General features: G+C 34.2%; 1 protein-coding gene and 1 long non-coding RNA gene across 4 annotated transcripts in view; one reads left to right on the forward strand and one right to left on the reverse strand.

Moving 5' to 3' along the window:
• Rnf180 (ring finger protein 180) overlaps positions 1–26,899 on the forward strand; it is a 167,637-nt gene that overhangs the window by 124,642 nt on the left and 16,096 nt on the right. For all 3 annotated transcript variants that reach the window (XM_010637229.3, XM_010637230.3, XM_019209463.2), the window contains one exon: positions 5,180–5,305. In XM_010637229.3, coding sequence (XP_010635531.1) covers positions 5,180–5,305 — 126 coding nt within the window. The remainder of the gene's footprint in view (positions 1–5,179; positions 5,306–26,899) is intronic.
• The window catches only part of LOC104871366, a 64,104-nt gene that overhangs the window by 36,379 nt on the left and 826 nt on the right, over positions 1–26,899 (reverse strand). The gene's annotated exons all lie outside the window — the stretch shown is intronic.

A 26,899-nucleotide genomic window follows, 5' to 3' on the forward strand; every position in this document is an offset into this window, starting at 1 on the left:
TTGGCTAAGGTTTTGTCTATTTTATTTATTTTATAGAACCAACACTTTGACTTTTTTTTGTATCATTCTCTTAGTCTTCATTTGCACTGATTTCTCCTCTAATCTTCATAATTTCCTTCCTGGTATGAGCTTTGGGATTTTCTTGCTCTTCTTTTTCAGTTAGCTTGAGGTTCAGCATTAGGTTGTTTATTTGAGCTCACTCAGTTTTCCTAGTATGGGCATTCACTGCTATGAATTTCCCTCATAGAACTGTTCTCTTTGTGTCCCATAGACTCTTGTATGGAGTATTGGCATTATCACTTAATTATAAAAACTGTCTAGTTTCTTCTTTAATTTCCTGTGTGATCCATTGGTTGTTTAAGAGAGTGTTATTCAATTTCCATGTGTTTGTGAAGTTCTTGTGGTTTCTTAATGCTATTGATATCCAATTTAATTGCAATGTGGTCTGATAATATAAAGGATATGATTTCAATTCCATTGCATTTACTTAAACATGTTCTATGAACTAGCATGTCGTCTATTTTAGAGAATGACCTGTGTGAAGCTGAAAAGAATGTGTATTTTGATTTTGTGGAGTGAATACTCTGTAGACATCTACTAAGTCCATTAGTTCAAAAGTGGTTCAGTTCTAGTATTTCATTGTTGATTTTTTTTTGTCTAGATAACCTATATGTGACAGTAGGTATTTACAATTATATTAGTGCTTATTTGGTTTTTCATGTCCATTAATATTTGTTATATATAGTGTGATGCACTAGTACTTGGTGCATATATATTTATCTTTTTTGGAGGGGGTGCTGACATTGAACTCAGGTCCTTGCCCTTGTGAGGCAGGCGAAGGCACCACTGAAATAAATTCCTGGCCCCTGCTTCATGTATATTTATGATTGTCATCTCTTCCTCTTGAATTGTTACATTGACAAGGATGTAGTGACTTTCTTTGTCTCTCTTAATTAGTTTTGGTTTGAAATCTACTTTGTCTGCAAATAAGATAGCTACCTTGCTTTTTTTTTACAGGTTCTTATCTCATGGAGAATTGTTTTCCATCCTTTTACTTTCAGTCTATGAATTTATTTTTGAATTGTTTTTTGAATATAGCATATTGTTAGATTTTGTTTCTTAATCCATTCTGCCAGTCTAAATATTTTGATTGGTGATTGAGGTCATTAACATTGATGATTATTATTGATATGTATTGACTTATCCTTGTCATGATATTTTCCTGTTGTTGGATCTTTATTTTTTTTTTATTTTCCCCCATTTGCCTTTAATTTCTTATCTTGCCTTATTGCTTTGCTCTGTTGGGCCTCACAGAGTTGTGACCCTCATTGTCTTTTTCTAGGATATTTTTTAGAATTGTTTGGAATGCTAGTTTGGTATTCATGAAGTTTCTCAGGTGTTCTTTGTCATGTAAGTATCTTATTTCCCCATCAGTTTTGAAAGATAGTTTTGCAAAATACATCAATCTATGTTGGACGTTGTTTTCTCTTAGAACTTGAAATACCTCACTCCATGTTCTCCTTGATTTGAGGGTTTGTGTTGAAAAGTCTGCTGTGATTCTGATGGTCTTTCCTTTGTATGTGATTTGTTTCTTTTCTCTAATCACTTGTAGAATTTTATTCTTCTGTTGGGTTTCTGGGATCTTTACTATTATATATCTAGGTGTAGATTTTTTTTTTATCATGGCTAGTTGGAGCCCTATATGCTGATCTTTATGTCAGTTCTTTTCCTCAGCTTGGAAAGTTTTCTGTCATTACTTCTGTGAATAGTTTATGTCATTTGTACATTTTCTTGGACTCCTATCAGTCTTGTTATTCTTCTTTGCATCATCTAGCATCTGCTGGATGGATTTCTTATGGTCCCTCACTATTTTTAAGAAATCTCTCTATTCATGGTCACTAATTGCAATCCTATCTTCTATATGTGATATTATGCCTTCACATTGGCTCATTCTGCTGTGAATATTTTAAGTGGTTGTTTTTAATCTGGATATCTCTTTGATTCTGTTTCATAGAGTCCATTTCTTTCCTGTTTTGGGCAGTTGTGGTTTTGATTTCTTTCCTATGCTTGGAATTCATGGCTTCTATCATGGTCCTGAGCTCATGTATTTTTTTATCTCTTTCTGTTCTAGAGTCTCTCATCATGTCATTCATTCTCCTCACTATCTCTGTAGTTATCTGCGAAATCATTTCTGTTTTGAATTTTTATAGAGCCTCATTTATCTGTTTTGTTACTTCCTGTGCTATAAATTCAGGGTGTCCCCGGTGGTTGAGCATCAGACTTTTCCACCTCATTTCCCCCAGAATTTGCCTTTGGTTAGCTAGAAGTCTGTGTTTGTTCTTGAGCCTTGTTTGAATGTCTTTCCATTTCTATTTTTACTGTTGGTGCTGCCCTTCATTTGATATCTGGGTTAGTATTTTGATCTTCCCGTTATAGCTTATCTTTAGGTTTTGAGTCTCTAGTGACTCTCAGGCAATCTGTTTTTCATTATACTAGGAAGGACAACTGATTAGATCAATCACAGCATCTTTGCCCAAGTGATACAATCAGCAACAGAAAAGCCTCAAGCACAGCTTAGAAAATGACAATTTATTGTAGTTATTAATCTATCACCTTTAACTGTGTTAAGTAAATCAAAATGGAGTTTAGAGCTCAAGACAATGGCCCTTATGACCCTCCTGTACTTCTGTGGTGTGTATCCAGGCACCAGCACAGCCAGGAGGCCAGATGTGTGTGGGGGTGGTAGCTGTGGAGGACCTGCTGGAACCAACATGGCTTTACCTCTTACCAGTCTGCTGTCAGATGGGGCAGCTGGGACATGAGCTGCAGGCCAGCTCCAGGAAGTTCCACCTCTTACTGGTCTCCTGCTCTACCTCTTACCAGTCTGCTGTCAGATGGGGCAGCTGGGGCATGAGCTGCAGGCCAGCTCCAGGCAGTTCTGCCTCTTACTGATCTGATTCCTAGGTCAGGCAGCTGGCATATGAGCTGCAGGCCAGCTCTTGGTAGTTCCACCTCTTACTGTTCAGCTGCTGAGGATGGGTGGCAAGGCCACCAGCTGCAGTTCAGCTCTCTATATTCACATTTACATCTTTGATCCATTTTTATTTTAATTTAGTACATGGTAAGACGTATAGGCCTAGAATCAGTCTTCTGCACATGGTTATCCCGTTCTCCCAGCACCATTTGTTGAATGAGCTATCTATCCCATGTGCATGTTTTGTCCCTTTGTGGAAGATAGCTGAATGTGTCTTGGGATGTTTCTGTATTTTCTATTTTGTTCCAGCAATCTAAGTGTCTGTTTTTGTGCCAATAGCATGCTGCTTTTATTATCATTCCTCTGTAGTTTGCATATTTCCATATCTTAGTTTTCAGTTTTCTCAAAAGCTAAAACTATATTTTAAGTCAGATGTTGTGATGCCTCCTGGTATTCTGGTTCCATTTGAATTTTGAGATTGTCTTCTCTATTCTGTAAGGAATGCTGTTACTATTTTGACTGGGACTGCAGTGAATCTGTATATCAGTTTTAGGGATATGGCCATTTTAAGAGTATTGCTTCTGCATATCCAGGAGTAGGAGACATCTTTCCATTTTCTGATGTCTTCTTCAATCTCCTTTTTCAGAGCACTATAATTTTCCTTGTTGAGGTCTTTCACTTCCTTGGTTACATTACTTCCTAGATACTTTCTTCATGCTATTGTGAATGGTATTATTTTAATTTTTTCTCATTTAATTCATTATTAGTATACATGAATGCTATTGAGTTTTCTGTGTTAATATCCTGCTACATTTATGAAATTTATTCTCAGATTTTTTTGTTGGAATTGTTTGGGTCATGTTTATTAGCATGTCATCTGCATATAATGATAATTTGACTTGTTCTTTTCCTATATATAAAACTTTTATTTCTTTCTCTTTCCTGATTGCTCTGGCTAATGTTTTAATTACTGTGTTGAAAATAAGTGGTGACAGTAGGCATGCTTGTCTTATTCTTGATTTTAGAGGGAAAGCTCATGGGCAAGTAAAATGAATAGACACTTCTCAGAAGTACAAATAGGCAACAAACGTGAAAAATATACAACATCTGTGTCCATTAGAGAAATGCAAATTAAAATAACACTGAGATTTCATTTTAAGCCAAAAACTATGGTAATCATCAAGATATGACATGTTTAATTTGCTGGTATGGCTACAGTGAAATAAACATGCTACATTTTTTGTGGAAATGTAAACTAGTACAATGATTATGGACATCAGTATGGAGATTTCTCAAAGAACTAAAATTAGAAATTCCATTTGACCTACTTATACACCTTTAAATATCTTCCCAACGGAGCTAAAGATACCATATTTCTGTAATACTTATATGCTAATGTTTATAGCAACACAATTCATAATACATAAGTCTTTAAAGCAGCCTATATGCCCATCAACAGACAAATGGATAAAGAAAATGTGGTATCTATACATAATCGTACTCAGATATAAAGTTAGATGAATTTAAGACATTTGTAGGAAAATGGCTACACCTGAAAAATTTTAAGTGTAACAAATCAGATACACAAGCTTAAATCCCATATGTTATTACTCAATTGAGTAAGACAAAGTACAAATAAAGAGCAAAATAAAGGATGAATAAAAAGAAACAGGGTGATAGATCTTTTGCAAATGAGAAGGGGTCCAGAAGACTCAAGTGTGAGGAAAAGAGAGGGAAAGGGAAGTAAAAAGATTTAAGATGTAAAATGCACATGTACCAAATATTTACAGTGAATGTAAACATTATATGTCATAAACATTAACTAAAAAGAATGAATGAATGTGGGGAATGGGATTTAGAGATAGATGGTGGTAGGTAGGGAGAGGAAGGGAATTAAAAATAATCAAGTAGTGTTATATATATGCACCTACTCTCTAACATGAATGTAAACTTCTTGTACTGCAAACTTTACTAAGAGAAAAAAAAAATAGCTGGGCATGGTGGCACATGCCTGTAATCCCAGCACTTGGGAGGCTGAGGCAGGAGGATCACTGTGCGTTTGAGACCAGCCTGGGCTACACAGTCAATTCCAGGTCAGTCTCAACTATATAGTAAGACCCTGTCTCAAAAAACTAAAGAGAGAGAGAGAGAGAGAAATGAATTGAATCCTACATAGTTAGAAACTTTTCTTTTGCTTTACTCTAGAACTGAACAATGCCACAAAGACATTCTTTACTAAAGAATATTTGAAAATAAAGCAAAGCTTTCAGAAATCCAGCTCTGCAAAATGGCCCCTACCAAGCTGCAGAAAAGCCTTCCATCTTTTTGGAGGTAAGGAAACTAATAGAGAAAGAAAAAGTCTGGTAACTTTTGTCCAAGTCTGCTCTTGTAGCTAAATTTTCTTCTCTTAGGAATATTGGTGGAAGTATATTAGTGTTGATCAATTTTAAGTAAAGATTTTGTTAATTACTTGCTGAAAGATATAAGGATACATATAAAGAAAATGAAAACTATACATTAAAAGCAAATTTGAAGTTAATTGACTTTGCCTGGGGAGAGTATTGGAGTGGTGGGGATGGGAAAACATATACACATGTATAGAGCCATTAATATGATACCTGTGTAGTATTTATAATTTTTATATTTTTATGTGTTTGTTAAAAATAAATTTAATAATGAAAATAGACTTTGCCTTGCCACCAATGTTTAATATATAGATAATAAAAATACATTCCCAGAGTATCACATGAATATTACAGAGCTTGCTGGAGCAGGTATCACATAGATATCCAGTGAACTCCAATTTCTGGGTTCAAGTCCACATGGTTATGACTTCAGTGATGTCGTAAAAGCCTCTTTATTGGCTTATTTTAGATCCATAAAATGACAATACTTCTGTCTACCCCTAAAGATCAAATAAACTAATGTGGAAGCACATTATAAATTATAACTAATTGAACTCTATGAGTATAAAGGATTATCAAAATAAGGGCAAGACAGTCTCTAATATCTTTTTCATCTGAGTGTTACTGTATGATGAAATAATATGAATATAAAATATAATTTTTTACTAATAAAATGATGGTAGACTGTGAACTACTGTGCTGTTTTAGTATGTGCCACTAATGTAGTGGATTCTGATAGGAAAAGTGAAGTTATGGGAGCCATGATCTTTGGAGAATAGGAGTAACATCTACATAAGGAAACCAACAAGATTGATACAGTAGGGTCAAAAACAAAAGCAGACAGGAGCAGAACCTGTGTAACTGAAGAAAAAGGGAATTGACATATAAAATGTCTTAAGCTTGAAGGAAGTAGTTTAAGGACATTTTATGAACATGCTTCTTTATAATAAACTAAATGTTTCTTATCTGGCTATTTGGTATAGATAGGTTTAAAATATATCACATTTAACCAAATATATAATAAAATCACCTTAAATAATTTCATAACAAAAAGATGAAAATTTGTAATTAGTAATTGCTTATGTCCTGTAAAAGGTTATCTTGTCTCCTACCTTTCGCTCTACATCCAAATATTTTAAAAGATCAAGCACCTTTTCTTTATAATAACCCCATACTTCCTTCTGTATTCTAAGATCGCACTGAAGTAATTTGTGACTTTATGACAACTCTTGATGAATTGTAGGTTTTCATTTCTTTCATTTTCATTATTTTTCTGGAAGATATTGTCTTATTTAAGAAATTCTTCTCTATTCCTAGGGTCGCAGATATTTTCCAATGAATTTTCCAAATAGTGGAAAAGGTCTTTGAAATTGATTATATTTATTTTATGGGGTGTTTACTTTGTTGCATCCAATTTCTTTGAGAAAACCATGTGATCATCTTAATAAATGCAAAAAAGTGCTTGACAAGATACAACATGCATTCATTATAAAAACCCTACAAAAAATTGGAATATATGGTCTCTAACTCAACCTAATAAAAGCCACCTAAGAAAAAATCCATCACCAATATCATACTAAATGGTCAAAAACAGAAATCCTTCACACTAAAGTCAGGAACAGAACAAAAATGTCCACTATCATCACTCCTCTTCAATATAGTTTTGGAAACATTAGCCACAGCAATTAGACAAGAGAAAGAAACAAAAGGAATAAAGATAGAAAATGAAGAAGTCAAATTGTCATTATTTTCAGATGACATGATACTCTATATAGAAAACCCCAAGAATTCAACCAAATACCTTGTTGACTTAATAACCAAATTCAGTAGCTGAATACAAGATCAACACACAAAAATCAATAGCTTTCCCATATACAAACAATAGACTCACTGAAAAAGGAACTGGAGAAACAACTTCCTTCACAACAGCATCCCCCAAAAATGAAATATTTAGGAAGCAACTTAATGAAAGAAAACAAAGTCCTCCACTCTGAAAATTATAACACCCTGAAAAAAGTGATTGAAGATATCAGAAAATGGAAAGACATCCCTTGCTCCTGGGTAAGAAGAACCAATATAGTGAAAATGGTCATACTTCCAAAACTTCTATATAGATTCAGTGCAGTCCTAAATGAAATTCCAACAGCATACCTCACAGACCTTGAGAAAACAATTCAATAATTAACTTGGAATAAGAAGAGACCTAAAATAGCAAAAGGAATTCCATGCAACAAAGACAAGGTAGAGGATATCACAATCCCCAACTTCAAACTATCCAACAAAGCAACTTTGTTAAAAAAAAAACCAAAAAAACAAAACAGCATGGTGCTGGCAAATAAACACACCCAAAAACCAGTGGAACAAATTGGAAGAGGCAGAAACAACTCCTGAATCACTCAGCTACTTCATCTTTGACAAAGGAGCCAAAAACCCTCACTGGAGGAAAGATAACCACTTGACTAAATGGTGCTGCAAAAATTTGGTATCAATTTGTGAAACATTAAAACTACACCTATATCTCTCACCATGCTCTAAACTAAAATAGAAATGGATTAAGATCTAAATATTAAAACAATGCTGGGCATGGTGGCACATGCCTGTAATCCCAGCACTTGGGAGGCTGAGGCAGGAGGATCACTGTGAGTTCAAGACCAGCCTGGGCTACATAGTGAGTTCCAGGTCAGTCTCAACTACATAGTGAGACTGACCCTGTCTCAAAAAATCAAAAATAAAATAAAATAAATATTAAAACAAAAACACTAAGCCAGCTGGAAGAGAGGTCAGATAGAACTCTTGAAGACTGGCATAGGAAAAGATTTCATGAACAAAACATCAGTTGCATGTGAACTAGCACAAAGAATCAGTAAGCTGGATATCTTCTTTGTAAAAAGCTTCTGTACAGAAAGAGAGACGATCAACAGCATGAAGAGAATCCACAATGTGCAAAAACACTTTTACCAACTATTCCTCAGAGAAAGGTCTACTATCTAGAATAAAGAACTTAAAAAAAATCAGACCTCCAAAATTTAAAAATCCAATTCAAAAATGGGCACCTGAAATGGACACTTCTTAGACAAAGAAGTAGAAATAAAAAATAAACATATGAAATATGTTCAACATCACTGGTCATTGGAGAGATGCTATACTGAGATTCCACCTCACCCCAGAAAGAATGGCTGCTATCATGAAATCAACCAATAACAAATGCTGGAGGGGATGTCGGGAAAAAGGAACCCTTCTCCACTGTTGGTGAGACTGTAGACTGGTGCAATCACTGTGGAAATCAGTATGGAGATACCTCACAGAACTAGGATTAGAGGTCCCATCTGACTCACCTGTTCCCCTTCTGGGTATCTTCCTAAAAGAATCATACAACAGTGATATATGTGCACCATGTTCATAATGGCACAGCTCAATCATGGAAACAGCCCAGTTGTCCATCAACTGGAGAAGATAAAGAAAATGGGGGATTTTTTAAAAGGATAATGGAGTACTACTCAGCCATAAAGAATGAGAAACTAGAGACATTTATAGCTAAATGGGTGCATACTGAGGTGATACTCTTAAATTAAATAAATAGGACACACATGTAGGATACACATGGTATGAGAAACTGAAAATGTAAATAAGGATCAAAATTATAATACATAATGTGAAATAGGAAGAAAAGATGCTAAGGGGAGGGGGAAGTGGAAGGTGTATGTGAAAGGAAAGAAGGGAATGGAATTAACATGAGAAATGAAAACAAAGGTTTTGTAAATAGGGGTGAAGGGTTTGAAGAGAGGGTAGGAGAATGGGGAAAAAAATCAAGATATATTATGTAAATTACAAATCTCCAATGATTAATGTCATTACATTGTATACCTAAAATGTACCAATAAAAATATTTTTAAATCTTGCTAAAAAAAATAAAATTGCCAGTTTATGTTGTTGATTTTTTTCTAAATATACTCATGAAAGAAGTGAAAAAAGAAAGGATTTAAAATTTCATGTCCTAATTTTGCTGGCTATAACAAAAACATGCAGCTGAAATTCAGATGCCTGAGAGATATATAGATATATATACAAACAACAGATCCATCCATTGCTCAAGAAAGCCTGAGATATTGTTTTTTTTGTTCATTAATTTTTTCTGAACATGTTAGATTGATTCTACAAGTTTAAACATGTTCAATAGAAATAACAGAGTATCCACATTGAAACAAACACTTGTCTCTATGAGGAAACAAAATAGTATACAGTCAAATGGCAGGAGTTTGAATGTAGCCCAGAAATGTACCTTCAGAATGTTGGAAATAAGTCCAAGGAATTTTTAAAAGTGCTATAGACTCAGTGCTGCCTTTTAGCAGAACATAAATTAGCCTTTAGCGTTTTGCTGAAATTGCAACAATTTTGGTCACAAGATGTTTTTTGAAAGGGCCTAGGAGTTCTGATGTGTCTTTTTCTTTTGACAGAATAGGTTTCTGCTTTTGCTGTAAGATTTACTTATAAGTTTGAATGTTATTTTAGAAGCCAAACTTGTAACAACAGTCACACTCAGAAGTCTTCTAAATTCTGCTCATCACATGTAATGACAGGGAGTTCACCATCTTGAAAGTTACCTGTCTGTTTTGACAGCTTTATTGGACAATTAGAAACAATTTCCTTTTATTGGTTCAATTCTGTTTTAGTCTAATCTTCCTCCACATGACTGTTCTTCAAGTATAGAAAGACACATATAACAAACCCTGTAAGTCTTTACATACTATCTGTATCCCTTTTGTTATTCCTCATGGACTTCATGATCCTGTGCTGGTTGCCAGTTTCAGAAATGCAAAGCAGATAGAAATTCTCTTGGTTCCATACACATAAAATAAACTGTTTTTGTAATGCCTGGAAATGGTAGATACTTTCAGGGAAAGAACAATGACTGACAGAGTCATTATTGCTATGGGTACCTGATAAGAAATATAAAGTATAAGTTCACATTTATCTAAATTATTTCCATTTGTTTTCACATTTCCCAGTGTTAATTCTGGTATTAGAACACTGAATCTGTGGTCTTTGTCTAAGGCTAAAGAGTAAAACCTTGGTTTGCAAGATTAATTCATTCCAGAAACATGCTTGTAATCCAAAGCACTTGTATATCAAATTGAATTTACCCATAAGAAATACTGCAAATTCAGATGATTCATTGCACAACCTAAACATATATTAAAATGATTACAATTCTGTAATACAAAATTTAAAAATTCAAAATATAAAGAAAATCTGCACTTAACCTTTGAAAACTTTGTTGCTGGTGTGAGGGAGACAAGAGAGAGGAGGGTTCTTGTATCAAATGATTTTCACTATCACTAACAGAATCATTGGTATCTATTGGCTCAGTGGAATCATTTTGTTTTCATGCAGCTTTAACAAGGAACCTATCCAATGACAATTGCTTTTGCCTCCTTTTGAAGATTTCACAGAAATGTGACATTAAACAGATTAAAAAATTGTCATTAAACAGATTCATCACTTGCATTGCTACAGCCTTATTTAGATGCTTTTCTACAAAATTTTTCATTGTTTCCCACAATTTACACATCTCCCTAATCTCATTTGAAGTGAGGGATTCCTGTCTTTTTTTTTTTTTTTCCTCCTCGTCTGCACACAAGATCTCTTCCATAACTTCTTGCTATTGGGAGATGATTACCCACAGTCCCGTAGATGGTGGAAAAGAGATAGAGACAGAAAGATGGGGGAGGGGCAAGTGAGCAACCATTGATTCAGTTATGATCATGTGATGGTATGATGTTTGGCATCACATACTACTCATATTGCAAGACATCGTTCATTTATCAAGTTAAATTTTATCATAAATGTTTGCTTGTCTTGTGGAACACTCACAGAGCACATTACTCAATCCAAGATTTTACTGGACTTCATTTGGGCCAGGGACTCAAAATGCCTTTTTTATCTATATTGAGCTCATGGTATAAATGAATAATTCAAGTTGTTCATTTGGTTTAAATATCACCACTTCATAATTATTAAGGTAAGTTCTCCTGGTGGGAAATGGTAGTCTTTACTGTTTTAATATCCCAGTATGAACACTTCCCCTAATTTCCCTATGGAATAGATGATACTAGGTTAAAATGTGTAATAAGGTGACTAATAATAGGCACTGGGTTTTTTAGCATTCGTTGAAGAAAAGCTAGAAAAAAGTATGAGCAGAGCAAACTGACTCAAACTGGATTTTTGATATCTAATAAATGGTATTATTTAATTTAAAAAACTGCAGAAGTGTTCAAGTATTCTAAAGTGCAACCACTGTGTAACTGCCTTGTTGCAGTAATGAGTAATACATGTACTTATTTAAATCATTCTGGGAAATAGTGGTCAGTATTGGGAAAGATAAAGGAGATTGATTGTAACACATTCACAATGGGCTGATAATTCCTGTCTCACTGCCAGGTAACTCTGAACCACTAGTCGTACATGCAGGATTGTCCCATCAGGTGGCATGGAACAGTCCTGCATGTACCACTGATGGTTCAAGCTAGTAGGAATGTGTTGAGTGAAATAATGGTCACTTTATTCTATTCTACAATCATAATGAGTAGAGAACCCTGGGATACTCATCCTTGATACAGAGTTAGGCAAAGAATAGAAAAGTACTATAAGGAGGAAGCAGAGTCTGTGTAATGGCTGCAGGTTATTCCAGCTTGTTATCTCAATCTTTTAAAGATCAGACTATGTTTTGAAGTATTATAGCAAGTATTTTCTATGCTGTAGGAAGACCTGTTACATTTTAAAGACATAGTGACAAGTAGAGGTACAGGGCTGTCCTCTTCTGCTTCAGCACTTGAAATATAGTCATCTTATTTGATCATCAGTAACAGAGGTGGAATTGGCAGATGAGGAAGCCAAACTAGAGAGATGCATGGGACTGGACTGAAGAACACAGTAAGAAACCACCATAGAATTCCAAGTAATAGCAGTAACAGATGAACTGTACCCATTAATCTTAATTGTCAACCTTAGCTGAATTAAGCGATTCCTGCTGGGCACAGTGGCGCACACCTATAATCCCAGCACTCAGGAGGCTGAGGCAGGAGTATCACTGTGAGTTCAAGACCAGCCTAGGCTACATAGTGAATGCCAGGTCAGTGTGTGGGGGGGATTCCTGAAGAGGTGACTGGATCATGGGAACAATATATACATCAGTGGGTGGCTGAATTGTTGATAGGAGGTAGGGCTGAGTTGGAAGAGATGGGGCACTAGGCTTGTACCTTTGGACAGTATCTTTTCATGTTGTTCTTACTTGCCACCATAAAGTGACAGTTTTGCTTCACCACATTTTAATGTCATGATATCCCTGCCTTGGAGCCAGCTGATCATGGACTGAAACCTCTGAAATCATGAAACAAAGTTTTCCTCTTTTAAGTTGTGGGTGGCAGATATTTGTGCCAGCATTAGGAAAGCTGACCAATGTATAAGTTAAGCTTTCTGCTCCTGGCAACAGGAGTGGGAATTTCTACTTCTGAGAAGGAAATAGTAAGCTATTTCTCCCAATGCCAGTATCTTGGGGGAAATTATTAATTATTTCTAAAAATTTATAAATAATCAAATCTATGGAATTAAGATTACATAAATTAAAATTCCAGTATATGAGGACCACTTAGAAAACCTAAAATTTTTGTATTCTTTACTTCACTATGAGCCAGGAATCATCTAAATATCCTTCTGATGGTAAAAGACTATAGGGGGAACAACAATCAGGTTTTGATAACGATATGGACTAATAGGTTGGAAGAGGAATCCAAACATAAAGACAGTTTTCTCCAGGACACATTTGCTGAGAGCTATAGCAGTATACAAGAAGCCAAGTAGCTGACTCAAAAAGACAAAATAAAATTTCTTCCAGTCTCATACTTTAGGAATTAAATCATACTATAGTGTTCCACTTGTAACATACATAGTAAATATCCTCCTTAAAACAGTCTTCACACCTCAAACTTATATAAAGTTATGGAATGATATCCACCTCTGAAAAGCAGAACTTTTATTAGATATTAGAGGAGCTACAGACCACTATGACCTGCTAAATTGTTAAACAGACAACTCAGAGGACCATCCTCATGGGAGGTCAAGCCCTGAAAAACAGCACATAAAACAATTAAAACACTGGAAATTTCCTGCTGTCCTATATTGCAAAGTTCTATAATGCTTAGGAGCTAAAGTCCCCTTAGAGAAATGAGGTTTCCATGAACATAGTATAGGTGATGCCTGTAAGTCAAAGGTTGAGTACAACTAATGAAATTATATCTAAGTTCAAATACAATTCTGTTTACTACTTATTGAATGGGGTGATGAACCTCTCACCTTGTTTACCTGACAAAAGGTTCAGCTATCTCTAAGGGGAAATAATATAAACTTCAGTATTGGTGGATCCATTATATAATAAAGGATTAAGACATGCAAAGGTTTAGGAAAATGTGAATAATCAAGAAAGAAAGCACAAAATAGAAATAGATCTTTAGGTTATGTAGATTTTTGAATGAACAGACTAGAACTTTAAAATATCTATTAGGAAAAAAAAAACCCTTCTTTTATCTGAAACTGCTGTCGTTCAGTAACTTGGAAAAATGATGAGCACAGGGTGAAAGATAGGAGGCACTTTAAGTGTGTTTTCTAGCCCTTTCAGAAAATATAGACTTGTTCCTTTGGACATTTATTTACATGTGAATTTACCAGAAAGGTGGTATTGTAGAAATAAAAAAACAAATGGATATAGTTCAAAACTAAATACCCCAAAAACATCACCATGGCAAAATTTGAAGAGTCTTCAGTATTACCCAGATTGCTACTGGCATTGTAAATAAGAGCAAGATTGTTGCCAAGAGGATGTACTGAGCAAATTACATGATAAGAACAGATCCTTCCTGCAACATAAGAAAATCATCAGAAAAAGAAGGAAGCCAAAGACAAATGTACATAGGCTCAACTGAAGCAGAAGCCTGCTTTCATTCAAAGCATACTATGTGAGAACTGGAAGAAAGGAGCCTAACCTGCCCATTCTGTATTAATTCATGGCTTAATGGCTGTAATTAATAAGTAAAAGTTTCTCTTAATTGAGTAAAAGTGTGCTGCTCCCCTTTCCCAAAGCAATATAGACAACAAATCTTAAACTTCTCTGAAAAAGTCAATGAAAGTGAAAAAAAATGGACAGTATAGATAAAAGACATGAAAAGTGTTATAGAAAATAGAAGCTATAAATAATAGAATAGACATTCTTGAATTACAATTTGGATGTCTAAATTTAGAATATATTAAATGGGTTTAACAGCAGAATTTAGGGAAAACAGTTTGGTGAATATGTATAATTGGAGTCCTGGAAGGTGAGGAGAGAGTACAAAGCAGAAAAATATATACAAATTATTTTCACAAATTCTCCAGAATTGATGAGATGCATTACTGTTTAATTTCAGTATGGCTTAAATGAGACCATTAAGGGAAAGCTATCTAGCAAAATCATATCTTTGTTGTGGAAAAGTAAAGATAAAGAGGGATTAAAAAGCATTCAGGGGAAACATGTTATCTTCAAATAAGCCAGGGTGACTAACCTCTGAACAGAAAAAGATGACAAGACAGTGGAATAAAATCCTCAATATGCTGTAAGAAAAAAATCTGCTACCCTAGAATTACTTACCCAGCAAAATTACCCTTCAAAAAGAAGGTGAAGTAAAGACATATTGGGCGTCCTATTGAAATACATAAGAAAAACTAAAGGTAATTATTTAGAGCAAAAGAAAATGATTCTAGCTAAAAGCACCAGAAAGGATAATTATATTGATAGATATAAGTAAATTTTTTCTATTTAAATCATCAATAATACTTGGTGAATTTAAACAGAAAATAAAATATATCACAGTGTCAACAAAATTAGCAAAAGTAGCAAAGGAAGTTAAACCATTACAAGATTTTTCATAGTTTGATTTTTCGTAGTTTTCATTTACTATCATAAATCAAACCTGCATTTATTTCCTCACTATAGTAACTACTAAAAGAAAATTGAAGGAATATATATTTAGAAAGCCAGTAAAGATTCTCCTTCTTTGGACTTCCTCCTCAAAAACCAAAACTCCAGACTACTCAGGGAAAGCATGGTAAGGGACACATGGTGAATGAAGTCTGTGCTTCTCCAACTATTAAGATTATGAAAACAAGGATGGTTTGGGAAATTGCCACAGCATCTTGGTTAGGATACCCAAGTAGATAAAGGACAGTAAGTAAAAACTAATGAAATCTGAATAAGGACTTTAATCACTAATATTGGTTCATTAATTGTGACAGGCATACTAATATGTCAGTAATAAAGGAAACTATATTATACCTTTTTCTAAATCTAAAACTCTAAATTTTAAAACTCATAAGAAAAACAAAACTAATATGGTAAAGTGGAACAATAAAACTAGTAGATTATTCCATAGGAAATTAGTAAAGAAAAAATAAAGGAGTAAACACTATTAATATTGGTTCATTAATTGTGACAGGCATACTAATATGTCAGTAATAAAGGAAACTATATTATACCTTTTTCTAAATCTAAAACTCTAAATTTTAAAACTCATAAGAAAAACAAAACTAATATGGTAAAGTGGAACAATAAAACTAGTAGATTATTCCATAGGAAATTAGTAAAGAAAAAATAAAGGAGTAAACACTATATAAGAAGATTAAGAAAGAAAACAAGAAAAGAAAAATATGAGAAAAGGAAAAAATGGAAACAGTCTTTGTAAGTAGGAAAGCGTGGAAGGGTGATGAGAGGGCAGGGGAATGGGGAAAAAATAACCAAGATACATCATGTAAAAGTTCAAGATCCCAGTGATGAATGTAAGTGCATTGTATACTTAAAATGTACCAATAAATTTAATAAAAAAGGAAGAAAATAAGAACCAATTAAAATGTTATATATGAGACAAAATTTAAATATAAAAAGGCACAGAAAAGTTAAGAGTAAAAATACAGAAAATTATGTGCCATGTAAACACTAACCAAAAGATAGTAGGTATGGGGAATGGGTATGTTAATGTTAAATAGTAGGTGTGGCTATATTAATATAAAAATAGACTCTAAGCAAATAAAAATTTCTGGGAATAAAAAGGAACATACTTGTGGTAATTAAAGGGATAATTCAAAAGGAAAAACATAAAATCATAAGCTTTCATACAACTTAGAAAGAGTAGAAACAAGGAGCCCTTCATTCTTCAAGCCAAGTTACCATAACCTTGCATTTTCGTGGTATACTAGTGACTGCCTATACTGAACAGCAGTTTGTTTCTCATTGGCTAGAGAGCTACACACCAGGATCTATATATTTTTTAAGCTGTACCTTAAATCTCCCAAGGGGCTTCTAGCCCACCTCATAGTAGAGTATTACCTACCCAAATTTATATCTCTTTTCAAAATTAGGAAACCAATGAAAACCTTCAAATCTGAGACATCACACTGCCCAACTCCAGGAAGCACCTCTGACATAGTGGTCTACATCAGTGGTCCACAACCTTTTTGGTGCTACAGACAATTTTTCCATTAGGGGATGGCAGTCTCAGGATAATTTGTGTGTATTACATTTATTGCCCATTTATTTATATTATTACATTGTATTATACAATGAAAAAAATTATACAACTCACCATAATTTAAAATTAGGTATTAAAATAATGGATAGGTCATGTACAAACTAAAATACTGTAATTATGATTCAAATTAAAGCTCGCTAGCAGATTCAGCTGTAAAATTGTGGTACATCAACTCATTTGCTGCTATAGAGCTTATGATCATATACAGCTTGTTGCTTGCCAATCACTGATAAGGTTTTAATATGAATCCTCAAACAACTAAACTGTTATGGTCTCTATGCACTCAAACCTCTCTGCTAATGTTAATCTGAATTTTTCAACCATCCCCCAGCACTAACATCACCACCTCAGCTCCACCTCAGATCATCAGATACTAGAAGCTTATAAGGGATGTGCAACCTTTATCTTTCCCAGGTGGACTTCACAGTTAGGTTCTTACTTCTATGAGAATCTAATGCCACCACTGATTTGACAAGAGGCAGTGCTTAAGAGACAATGTGAGTGATGAGAAGTGACTAAACACAGATGAAGCTCCACTCCTTCATCTACTGCTCACTTCCTGATGTGTCTCTTTTTCTTTCATGACAGGAGCCTGTACCCACTGGTGGCACAGAGGTAGGGGACCCTTGTCTACACAAGAAGTGCTTTCTATACATGAATTTGTTAATGATCTAAACTAAAAATTTTCAGACCTTTCTCAGGCAGTAGAGCTGATTTACCACAATACAGCTATAGCTGCATCTTTCACCTTTATATTGTGAAGTTGGACTGATTTATTATAATTAAGATTGCTAAATGAGATACTCATACATTTCAATAAATTTTATAATAAGTAGCTCATTGAAGTTAATATGGTAATTTGCAAACCTTTTAATGTTTATAGATAGCTTGGTATTTGAACTTGCAAACAACTCAATGGTTTAAAATTTGTAATTATTGCCTTCATCAAGGCTTGTGTTGTGATTAAACACAGCAGTTTAGGACTTTATTCACTCAAAAATAAGGGGGTGGCTGCAGAAAACTCATAACTATGCTGGCAGTGATATAATTTTTATTAGCAAAAGATTCTACATACATGTTTGAAATGTTCTTAGTTATAATAATTCCAGGTTCAGTTGAGAAATAATACTACATTTTTGTGAAAAAGCATGAGTTTGAAAATACAGTAGTGCTGCTAGTACACTGTCTTATCACTTAAAATATATTTTCTGCATTTCTAATGTGCTGAAATACTTTACAGCACTAAATGCAAGGTTATATAAAATTTATATATTTTTTAATCTGGAAATATTTACTGTCCCATTATTTTTTCTTCAAGCCTACATTTAAATATCTTTCTTATCCTAAAAGCAGAGAGAGAAAACATAAATATATGTCATAGGACCGACTTTATCTTTTATTTCTTTTTTCTAATCTGAGAAAAATAAGGCAATGGGATAATTTCATAAAATATCCCAAAAAAGCATTTCAAAGAGAATTTAAATTATTTGAAACTGAGCTCACTCTGAAATGGGAATTATGCTTTTAAGTTTACTCTACATTCCTTGTGTTGTATTTCCTAGGATTTTACACATATCAAAATAAGTTAGTAAGTCATATTTTTAAAAAACATACAAAACACTGGTAGTTATATATGAGGCTTTTAAACTGATTTTTTGATAATATAAATTCCATGAAGTAAGCACTGACTTTGTTAGGACCACTAACCAGGCTTAGCAATGATGCATTTTTTTAAACTCTTAAAAATATTCCTTAAAGTAGATAAAATATTATTTTGGACAAGGGGAAAAAATGAGAACCAAGACCTGTCATGTAAAGGTACAAGATCCCAATAATGAATGTAACTGTACTGTATACCTAAAATGTACCAATAAACTCAATTTTAAAAAAACAATTCAGTTTTTTTAAATTAGTGGAGTCTAACTTTCCTGCATAGCATTTCCTATCATGATGATATTCAAACTGTTTAACAACTGAAAATATGTTATCTATATAAATCAAAAATTAGAAAAATAAATTATTTACCCAATCATTTAACAATTTTCATTAATATATTTTAAATGATACCTTATCTCAGCCATGATCTGGCAAAATAGAGTCATCTAATAATAAACTTTAGTTATGATTTTTAATCACCTTTGAATCATTTTCTTAAATCCTTATTTGGTCTTTAAGAGATTACCAAATAAACCCTGCAATGTCTCCAAAGGTTATTTATTGACCAATTTCTACCCAACACTGTTGTGAGACAAACACAACACTGCTGAAGATTTGCACGCCTGGCCAGATGTCGATCCTATTTATTATACTAAACAAAAATGTCCCCATATATTTCTAAAAACCTACACATCATCTCCAGAAGACAACTGAGGTTACAAACAGGCAAAAATATTAGTGTGGTACTTTCTTTTAATGTCTAAGAATGGATTTTAAATGAAATGTATTTATACAAAGTGTAATCAACAAATATAGTGAATATTTAATTTTAAACATTTTATTACAGGAAAAAGACATTGTCTTAACCCCCTCAAAACAGTCTCCCTCACTGTACAAACACTTATTCCATCATTCTTACCACTTTTCTGAAGCAGTTCTAAGAGTCTTCTTTTGTATCTTTAGTTGTGCAGTTATGGCTGCCACCCATGTCCTGGGTTAACTCAAAACATTTACCTTTCATAGTCATTTTGATTTGGGAGACCACCAGAAAACAGTGACCAAATTGTTGAGGATACACAATTATGTTTTATTTGACAACAATTTCCATAAACAGTTTGAATTGATTCAAGTCATCAAGTCAGCCATAAAAGGACACTCACAAGATTACTTCCAGAACTGCTTCAGAAAGTGGGAAGAATGGTTTAATTAATGTGTTCAAAGGGAGAGTATTTCAAGAGAATTGATGACAATATTTCTTTTATTGTAATAATGTTTTTCAAATTGTTATTTAAGCATTCACTATATTTTAATCACATCTTTATAATCTATAGAAATAAACAGTGATTTTTAAAAATAGCTGTCATCTCAAAAAGCAATTTTCTTGAAGTATTTGTATGTAAAATGCCAGGATACTGAGAGAATTGAACTATGTCTAGCTTTGAAATATCTTAAATTTATAGTACTATCAATTGACTTAGCACTCATTTATATGTGAGCCATGGCAAATCAACTAATTTATTTTTTCTTTTTCTTTTTCCCCATACTGGGGATAGAATTTAGGACCTTCTGCTTGCAAGGCATGAGCAGTACCACTTAGATAAATCCCCAGCCCAAGTCAACTAATTTCATAGCATAGGCTCTTCTCTCTTGATTTCCAATATGTAAAATGGGGGACATTGTATTCCAAAGATTCTCTGAAAATTGTAACATTCCATTACACTCTGTTTCACAAAATAATTTAGGTTTTGTTTTTTTTTTAGGTATTTTCGCATAAGGCTTTTGTAATGTGTTACAAATTAAGTTAAATTTAAACTTAAAAATCTCTAACTTTACTACTGAAAGTTTATCAGTGTTTTCAACAGTGTATATAATTATAACAGATGTAATATCTACTTTGTATTTTATTCTGTGTTAATAAAAGCTTAAAATTTATATTCCTTTTTTTAACTTTTTTATTTTACTGGTACATTTAGATATACATAGTGATACTATTCATAATAGGGAATTTGTACCTATACATAATATATCTTGCTGCTGGTTTTTTGCCCATTCCCCTTAAAAATTATATTTCTTTGTTTGTTTGTTTTGTTTTGTTGGGGGGTTGGTTTTTTTGTCTTTGGGGTTTTTTGTTTTTTTTGGGGGGGGTTATTTATTTTGTTTTGGTACTGGGGATTGAACTTGTAATTTTGAGCTTGTGAGGCAGGTGGTAAAAACATTGAGCTAAATTCCCAGCCCCAAGATTATATTTCTTAGGCAAGAAAAAACATTAAATTATGCTGCATAGGAGAAGATACTCAACTTTTAGTATAAAATGATTACATTAAATCTAAATAGTAAAGCCAATAAACAAAAAATAGTTTTCTAAATCTTAGCAATCACTCAGTCAAAATTAATTTCAATAAATGATTTCTTAATTGCTTTTGGCATACCTTTGCAATACAAAACTGACCTTCAAAAGTTTACTATATATTCTGGAAGCAAGAATAAAAATGAATTATGTCTTACCTAATTATAGCCAATCAGATACAGACTAATATGAACCTAGAATTCATATGGAGAAATGTAAATATATCAATATAATCTAGTGGCATGTATTATAACACTCAAGATATAAGGAAAAATAAAACATGTAAACCCCATTTACATTTACTTAAATTTGTAAAAATTAAAGACATTTATGTATTTTTAAAAGATTGATTTTATGTAAAATGTTTTCTTTGACCATGTACAGATGGAAATAGTCACAAATATGTGGAAATTAAATAATACAGTCTTCAAAAACCAGTTGGGTCAAGACAGGGAAATCAGAAAATCACTTGGAGCTGAATGAAAAAAAAATTAACAAAACTTTGAAGCAAAAGTATGTTATCAATGAAATGCAGGGGAAAAGATGTCTTTTCAGTTCATACAGAAAAACATTTGACAAAATCCAGCACCCTTCCATGATAAAAAAAAAAGATAAACACTTAAAAAATTAGAAATAAAGGGAGAATTTCCTCTGTATCATATCAGGCATTCAGAAAAGAAAAATCTCACAGCTAACACACTCAATGGTAAAAAAAAAAAAAAAAAAAAAAGTCTAAAATTAGGAACAGGACAAGAATGCCCACTTTTACCACTTCTATTCAGCACTGTGCTAGGAGTTCTAGTGAGAGTAATTAGATAAGAAAAAAAAATCCAAATTTGAGAATAAATAAAACAGTGTATGTTTATAGACATTACCCTGTATACAGAAAATTCAAAGCATTTTTAAAAAGCTAACAGTAATAAACAAATTTAGCAATATTACAGAATACAAGATCAACACACAAAACTCAGTTTCATTTCTATCCATCAGTAGTAAGAAATATTAAGAAAGTAGGGCCAGAGATGTTTCATGGCTCCACACCTGCCTGGCAAGCACAAGGTCCTAAGTTCAATTCCTGGCACTAGGGAAATTAAAAACTAAAACTGTGGCCCAGCTGCATGGAGAACTCACCAATGCCCTGGGTCTTCATCAGAGCAGAATGGTGAGGAATACCCAGCTGCACAGGGAACTCGCCAGCACCCCAGGCATTCATTGGAGCAGACTGGTGAGGAACGTGCAGCTGCACAGGGAGCTCACCAGTACCCCAGTCCTTCAGTCAGATAAGGACCTCCCAGTTGCATGGAGTACTTGCCAGCACCCCAGGTCTTCAGTCCAGTGAGGACAGCCCAGCTGCTAGGGGAGCTTGCCAGTGCCCCAAGTCTTAATCGAAGCAGACCAGTGAGGACTGCCCAGCTGCATAGGGACTCTCCAGCACACCAGGCCTTCATTGGAGTTGACTGGTGAGGAATACCCAGCTTCACAGGCACCTCTGCAGCATTTCCCCACCCCTCACTGTGCTCTTGGGCTTCCCTCCCTCTTGTACCAGTACCTGGACATGTGGCAGGTGGTCATAAAGGCCATTATAATGAGCTCCAGAAGATAGAACAGAAGTGAACTTCAATAAAGGCCCATCAGACCTTCATAGTTGGTAAGTTGGAGGGATCACCACCTTCCATCAGAACTTGCACTATCTTCAGGAGAATGACAGTGGGAACCTTTAGTAGAACCTTGAAGAGGTCAATCCTACAGGAGGTAATGGAGCACAAGTTGGGCCTTGCAGCCAGAATTTAGCCTGAACCTCAGGGGTCTGCCATTGGCTAGCCGAGACTAACTGACTTAGTTCTGCACATTGCTGCCTACTTGTTCTATTGTGACAGCAGAGATATACTCTGAAAGAAGCTCTTGAATTTTTTTCTTAATTTCTTTTCGTCATATTTTTAATATTTAGTTTTAAATTTTTTCCCATTTTTCAAATTTATCATTTTTTCTTTCTTTTTCCTGCTCAGTCTCTTGCTCCCCCACATTATGCTTCATCTCCCTTTTTGTTCCTGTTAATGTCCTAATTTGGCTTTCTTCTTTCTTTTTCTTTTCTGCTTTTTCCTTCATTCAAGTCTCATTAGTTTCAAGGGAAAGTTAGTATAATTTATGATGTCCCTATTACTGTTAAGTTATTCTGTTCTTGTCTTTGTTCTTGCACTCTGTCTTTCCCTCTTTTCTTCAACACTTTCCTAGAGTTTGTGTGATCATCCTGTGTCTTCTGGCTTCACTTGAAACTGTCTCCTATTCTTCTACCTATCTATACCTCTCCTCTTAATTCCCAAATCCCCATACTGAAGCATAAAATTGCTATATTGAAGACTATTCACTATAAATATATTTTGGGTCGGTCCTCAATTTTGTTTTAATTCACATGGTTAAATGTGATAGATTAATAACTACCACAAATGGGCAATTTCTAAGCTGTGCTTAATTCTGTTGTATTGCTGATTGGATAAATTGTGCTAAAGAGTTGTGATTGATTTAAAGAGTTGTCCTTTCTGATATTATGAAAATGAGAGTGTTTATGAGTCATTAGAGACTCAAAAGCTAATGAGCAGGTATATAGGGAAGATCAAAGTCCCAACCCAGGAATTAAACCAAGGACAGCCTAACAACAAAAATAAAAATGAGACAACACTTTAGCAAGACCCAAAGACAAAATTCCAGTTCACCAATGGCAAATTCTAGGGGAAATTAGGTGGAAATTTCTGACAGTCAACCACCTGGGCCTCCTTAACTGATAGCACAGAAGTGACAAGAGATCAATTAGTCTCTAGAAAAATTCTACACAGAAATAATTTCCCAGATACCTACACAGATGATGAGCACAATGAGGGACATGATTAGAGACTCTAGAAGAGAAACTGACAAAAAAATAGATGAGCTCAGGACCATGATATATGCCATGAATTCCCAGCATAGGAAAGAAATGGAAACCATGAATGACCAAAATAGGTGTGGCAGTCCAGCTGTCACAATATGAACATGCCTGAGTTGGGGAGTGAGGATTAAGAAAGGAAAGAACACTCAAGCCTGAGTGGAGACCAAGAGAAGTCTTCTTTATTTCACAGAAACAGCTCTTTTTAAAGGCACATCAACAGGAAGCACCTGGCTCCTAGAGATAACATCAGATCTTTGGCTATCAATAGGAAGCACCTGCCTCCTACAGCTAACATCAGATCTATGGCTATCTCCTCCATTTCCTCCCTTTGGAGGGTTAAAGAACAAACAAGTTTAACAGAGTCCTTGAAAAGGAACAAATGTTACCAAATGTTAATTAGGAACATCCTGACCACACATTGTATCAATGCCTTAATTGTAGAGAAAGAAGTTATCTTTCAAATGTCAAAATGCCAGTGGGCAATGACTGGCCCCCACATTACCCCCTTTTTATTATATTTAGAGCAGGAACTTTCCAAGCTCAGTAGAAAAACTGTGCCTGTCTTAGGTGAGAAATGTCCAGAGAAATCCCTTACTCATCATCAAGCCATTAGAAATTTAATACTCATGCTCTGTCTTAGGTTGGATATTTCTCCACAATTCTCTTACCCATATTTGACTACCTGCCTCAGCAGGGATTATACCATAGGTTGTGGAGGTTTGATATGTAGTTTTCTCTACCTCTACCAACATTTGTAACCCTTGATCCTCATACCAGGACTCATTAATTTTTACAGGCATCATTACAAAGGGAGATTGTCTCCAAACCATTACAGAATGAAAGGAAGTCATCATTTCTGAGAATATACAATTGGTCAATTTACAATTAAAACAGTTGATAGTATATTAATTAACATTTTCATACACAACTGAGACATCTCCCACTAATAGCATATAAGGAGCATTAACACAAGACATTATTCTCTTTTTCTACTGTTCTTTAACTTGAGATAACACAGTATTTATGGTATTTCACATATTAGAGGCCCCTATGCCAATAATACCAAGACTGAGGCTAATAGCTTTGACATATGACCATAAACATATTTCTCCCAATGCAGCAGTAAGTTTCCAAGTGTTGGTTTGAGAAAAACCTGAATCTGTCCACCAAAGTCTTTCAGATAAGCTTAAGTCAGTGGAATTTCCAAGTGACCAGTCCAAAAGCTCTTGAGATGTGTCATTAAATAAACTTTCCTGAGGTATAGTAACATAATATCTTTTCCATAAAATTGTAGTATTAAGGACTGTGGAGTTTCACCAGTCCCATTAAATCCTTGTTCTGGATAAAGAAGGGACACTTTTTGCTTTGTGGAATGAAATTTCTGCATGTGCACCGAGACACATCCTGGAGTTTTCTCTGCTGCTTCATCGTTGGGGTCCCAATCCAGTCTCCTCAGTGGAAACCCAGCTTCAAGTTGTTCAGGGATAGTGGTGGGTCTATAAATGTACCTGTAACCATAAGTAGGTGGAGCAGAAGAGAAGGGAGAAAACCTAGACCAAAAGGTTGTTATCATAAACAATATGCTGGAAAACCTGCATGGTTAAACATGAATACATTTTGTATACCAGAAAAGTAGCAATAATAATTATAATTATATGAAATCTTATGTCTTGTAATGTAGCTTTGTATCAACAGGATCTTCCCCCTTTTTTAACAGAAAATATTATATTTTGAAGATAACCATCATAAACATGTTACAATAACTTTTAGAATTCAGCATTTTGATGATAACCAATGTAAGCATTTTTGACAACATATTTAACAAGGCATATCTTTTTATAAGGCTATGAAATTTATTTGGGCGGCTCCCATTAGTGAACAAAGATCAGAATAAATTTTCTGAGCAGCTGCTTCTTTATTTACCAACAGGAGTGTACCCAAACTTAAAAGTTTATATTTAATTATCTTTTAATTTTTTAATTTAACGTATAAAGCCAGGTTGTAGAAATCAACAATGTATTTGTATTTGACGTCATTTTGATCAAAAATATAAGCAAACACTTTTGAACATTTAGACAGACAAACATATAAGACAATTCAAACTAGAGTGCACTCAGATGTTTTGGCCAATTGAATTATAAAATCTTTTAGTTATGACTAGTCAACACTTTTGCAGGTCAAAATTAACAGAGATCTCTTGTAGAATTAGGGTTAAAGGAATGAAAGCTCTTCTTGACTGTAAATGTAAACCATTTATAACAGACTTGAAACCAACAAGCATGCATAAATAAATCATTTCCACACATCTTCTCTACATATTTAGGCCTTCTGGTCTTGTATATCTTTCTTTACCTATTTTTAACAAGAAGAACATACAAAAACCTTTCATGTCAAAAGTATAACTCTTACTTATAGCTTTCCTTATATTTTTCTATCTCATTTACTATTAACCTTCTATAACAAATTTCAGTTTAAAGTGTCCTTTTTCTGTTTTTAGATTGTTACATCTTAAAATTTGACTGGCTGCCAATAGAACAGTATTAACCTTGAGTTTTTAGAAAAGAACAAGTTAACCCTATAATCGCAGTTTAAGAATTTGTAATGCACAAGAAATGTTACCAAAACTAGTTTTCACTAGCAGCTGTCATAGAGCAGAAGTTTGTGTAACTCCTAGGCTGGGTTGTTTTGAAATCTTTCTTAATTATGTGGAGCCCAAGGTCAGCTGTAGTCCAACGGACCTCCTGGAAATGGTTTAAAATCAAGATGAGCAGGGTAGACGAGCTCTCTCCCATTTTATCATAAATAGTATTTGACCCTCTCTGTGTCCTATTTAATTTTGCTGGGATTTTTTACATAGTTTTCCAAATTCAGACTTCTACAAAAGGAAATTGCCCCTTGCCAGGCAAGCTTTAGCTATTTGTTTTCAATCAAAAGGAGATAAAGCATCAGTAGCCAGAGAATCAAGCATTGCTAAAGTAAAAGGGGCTG

This window comes from Fukomys damarensis, unplaced genomic scaffold (genome assembly GCF_012274545.1).
Source record: "Fukomys damarensis isolate Sample0158 unplaced genomic scaffold, DMR_v1.0_HiC HiC_scaffold_1, whole genome shotgun sequence".
Taxonomy (NCBI): Eukaryota; Metazoa; Chordata; class Mammalia; order Rodentia; family Bathyergidae; genus Fukomys; species Fukomys damarensis.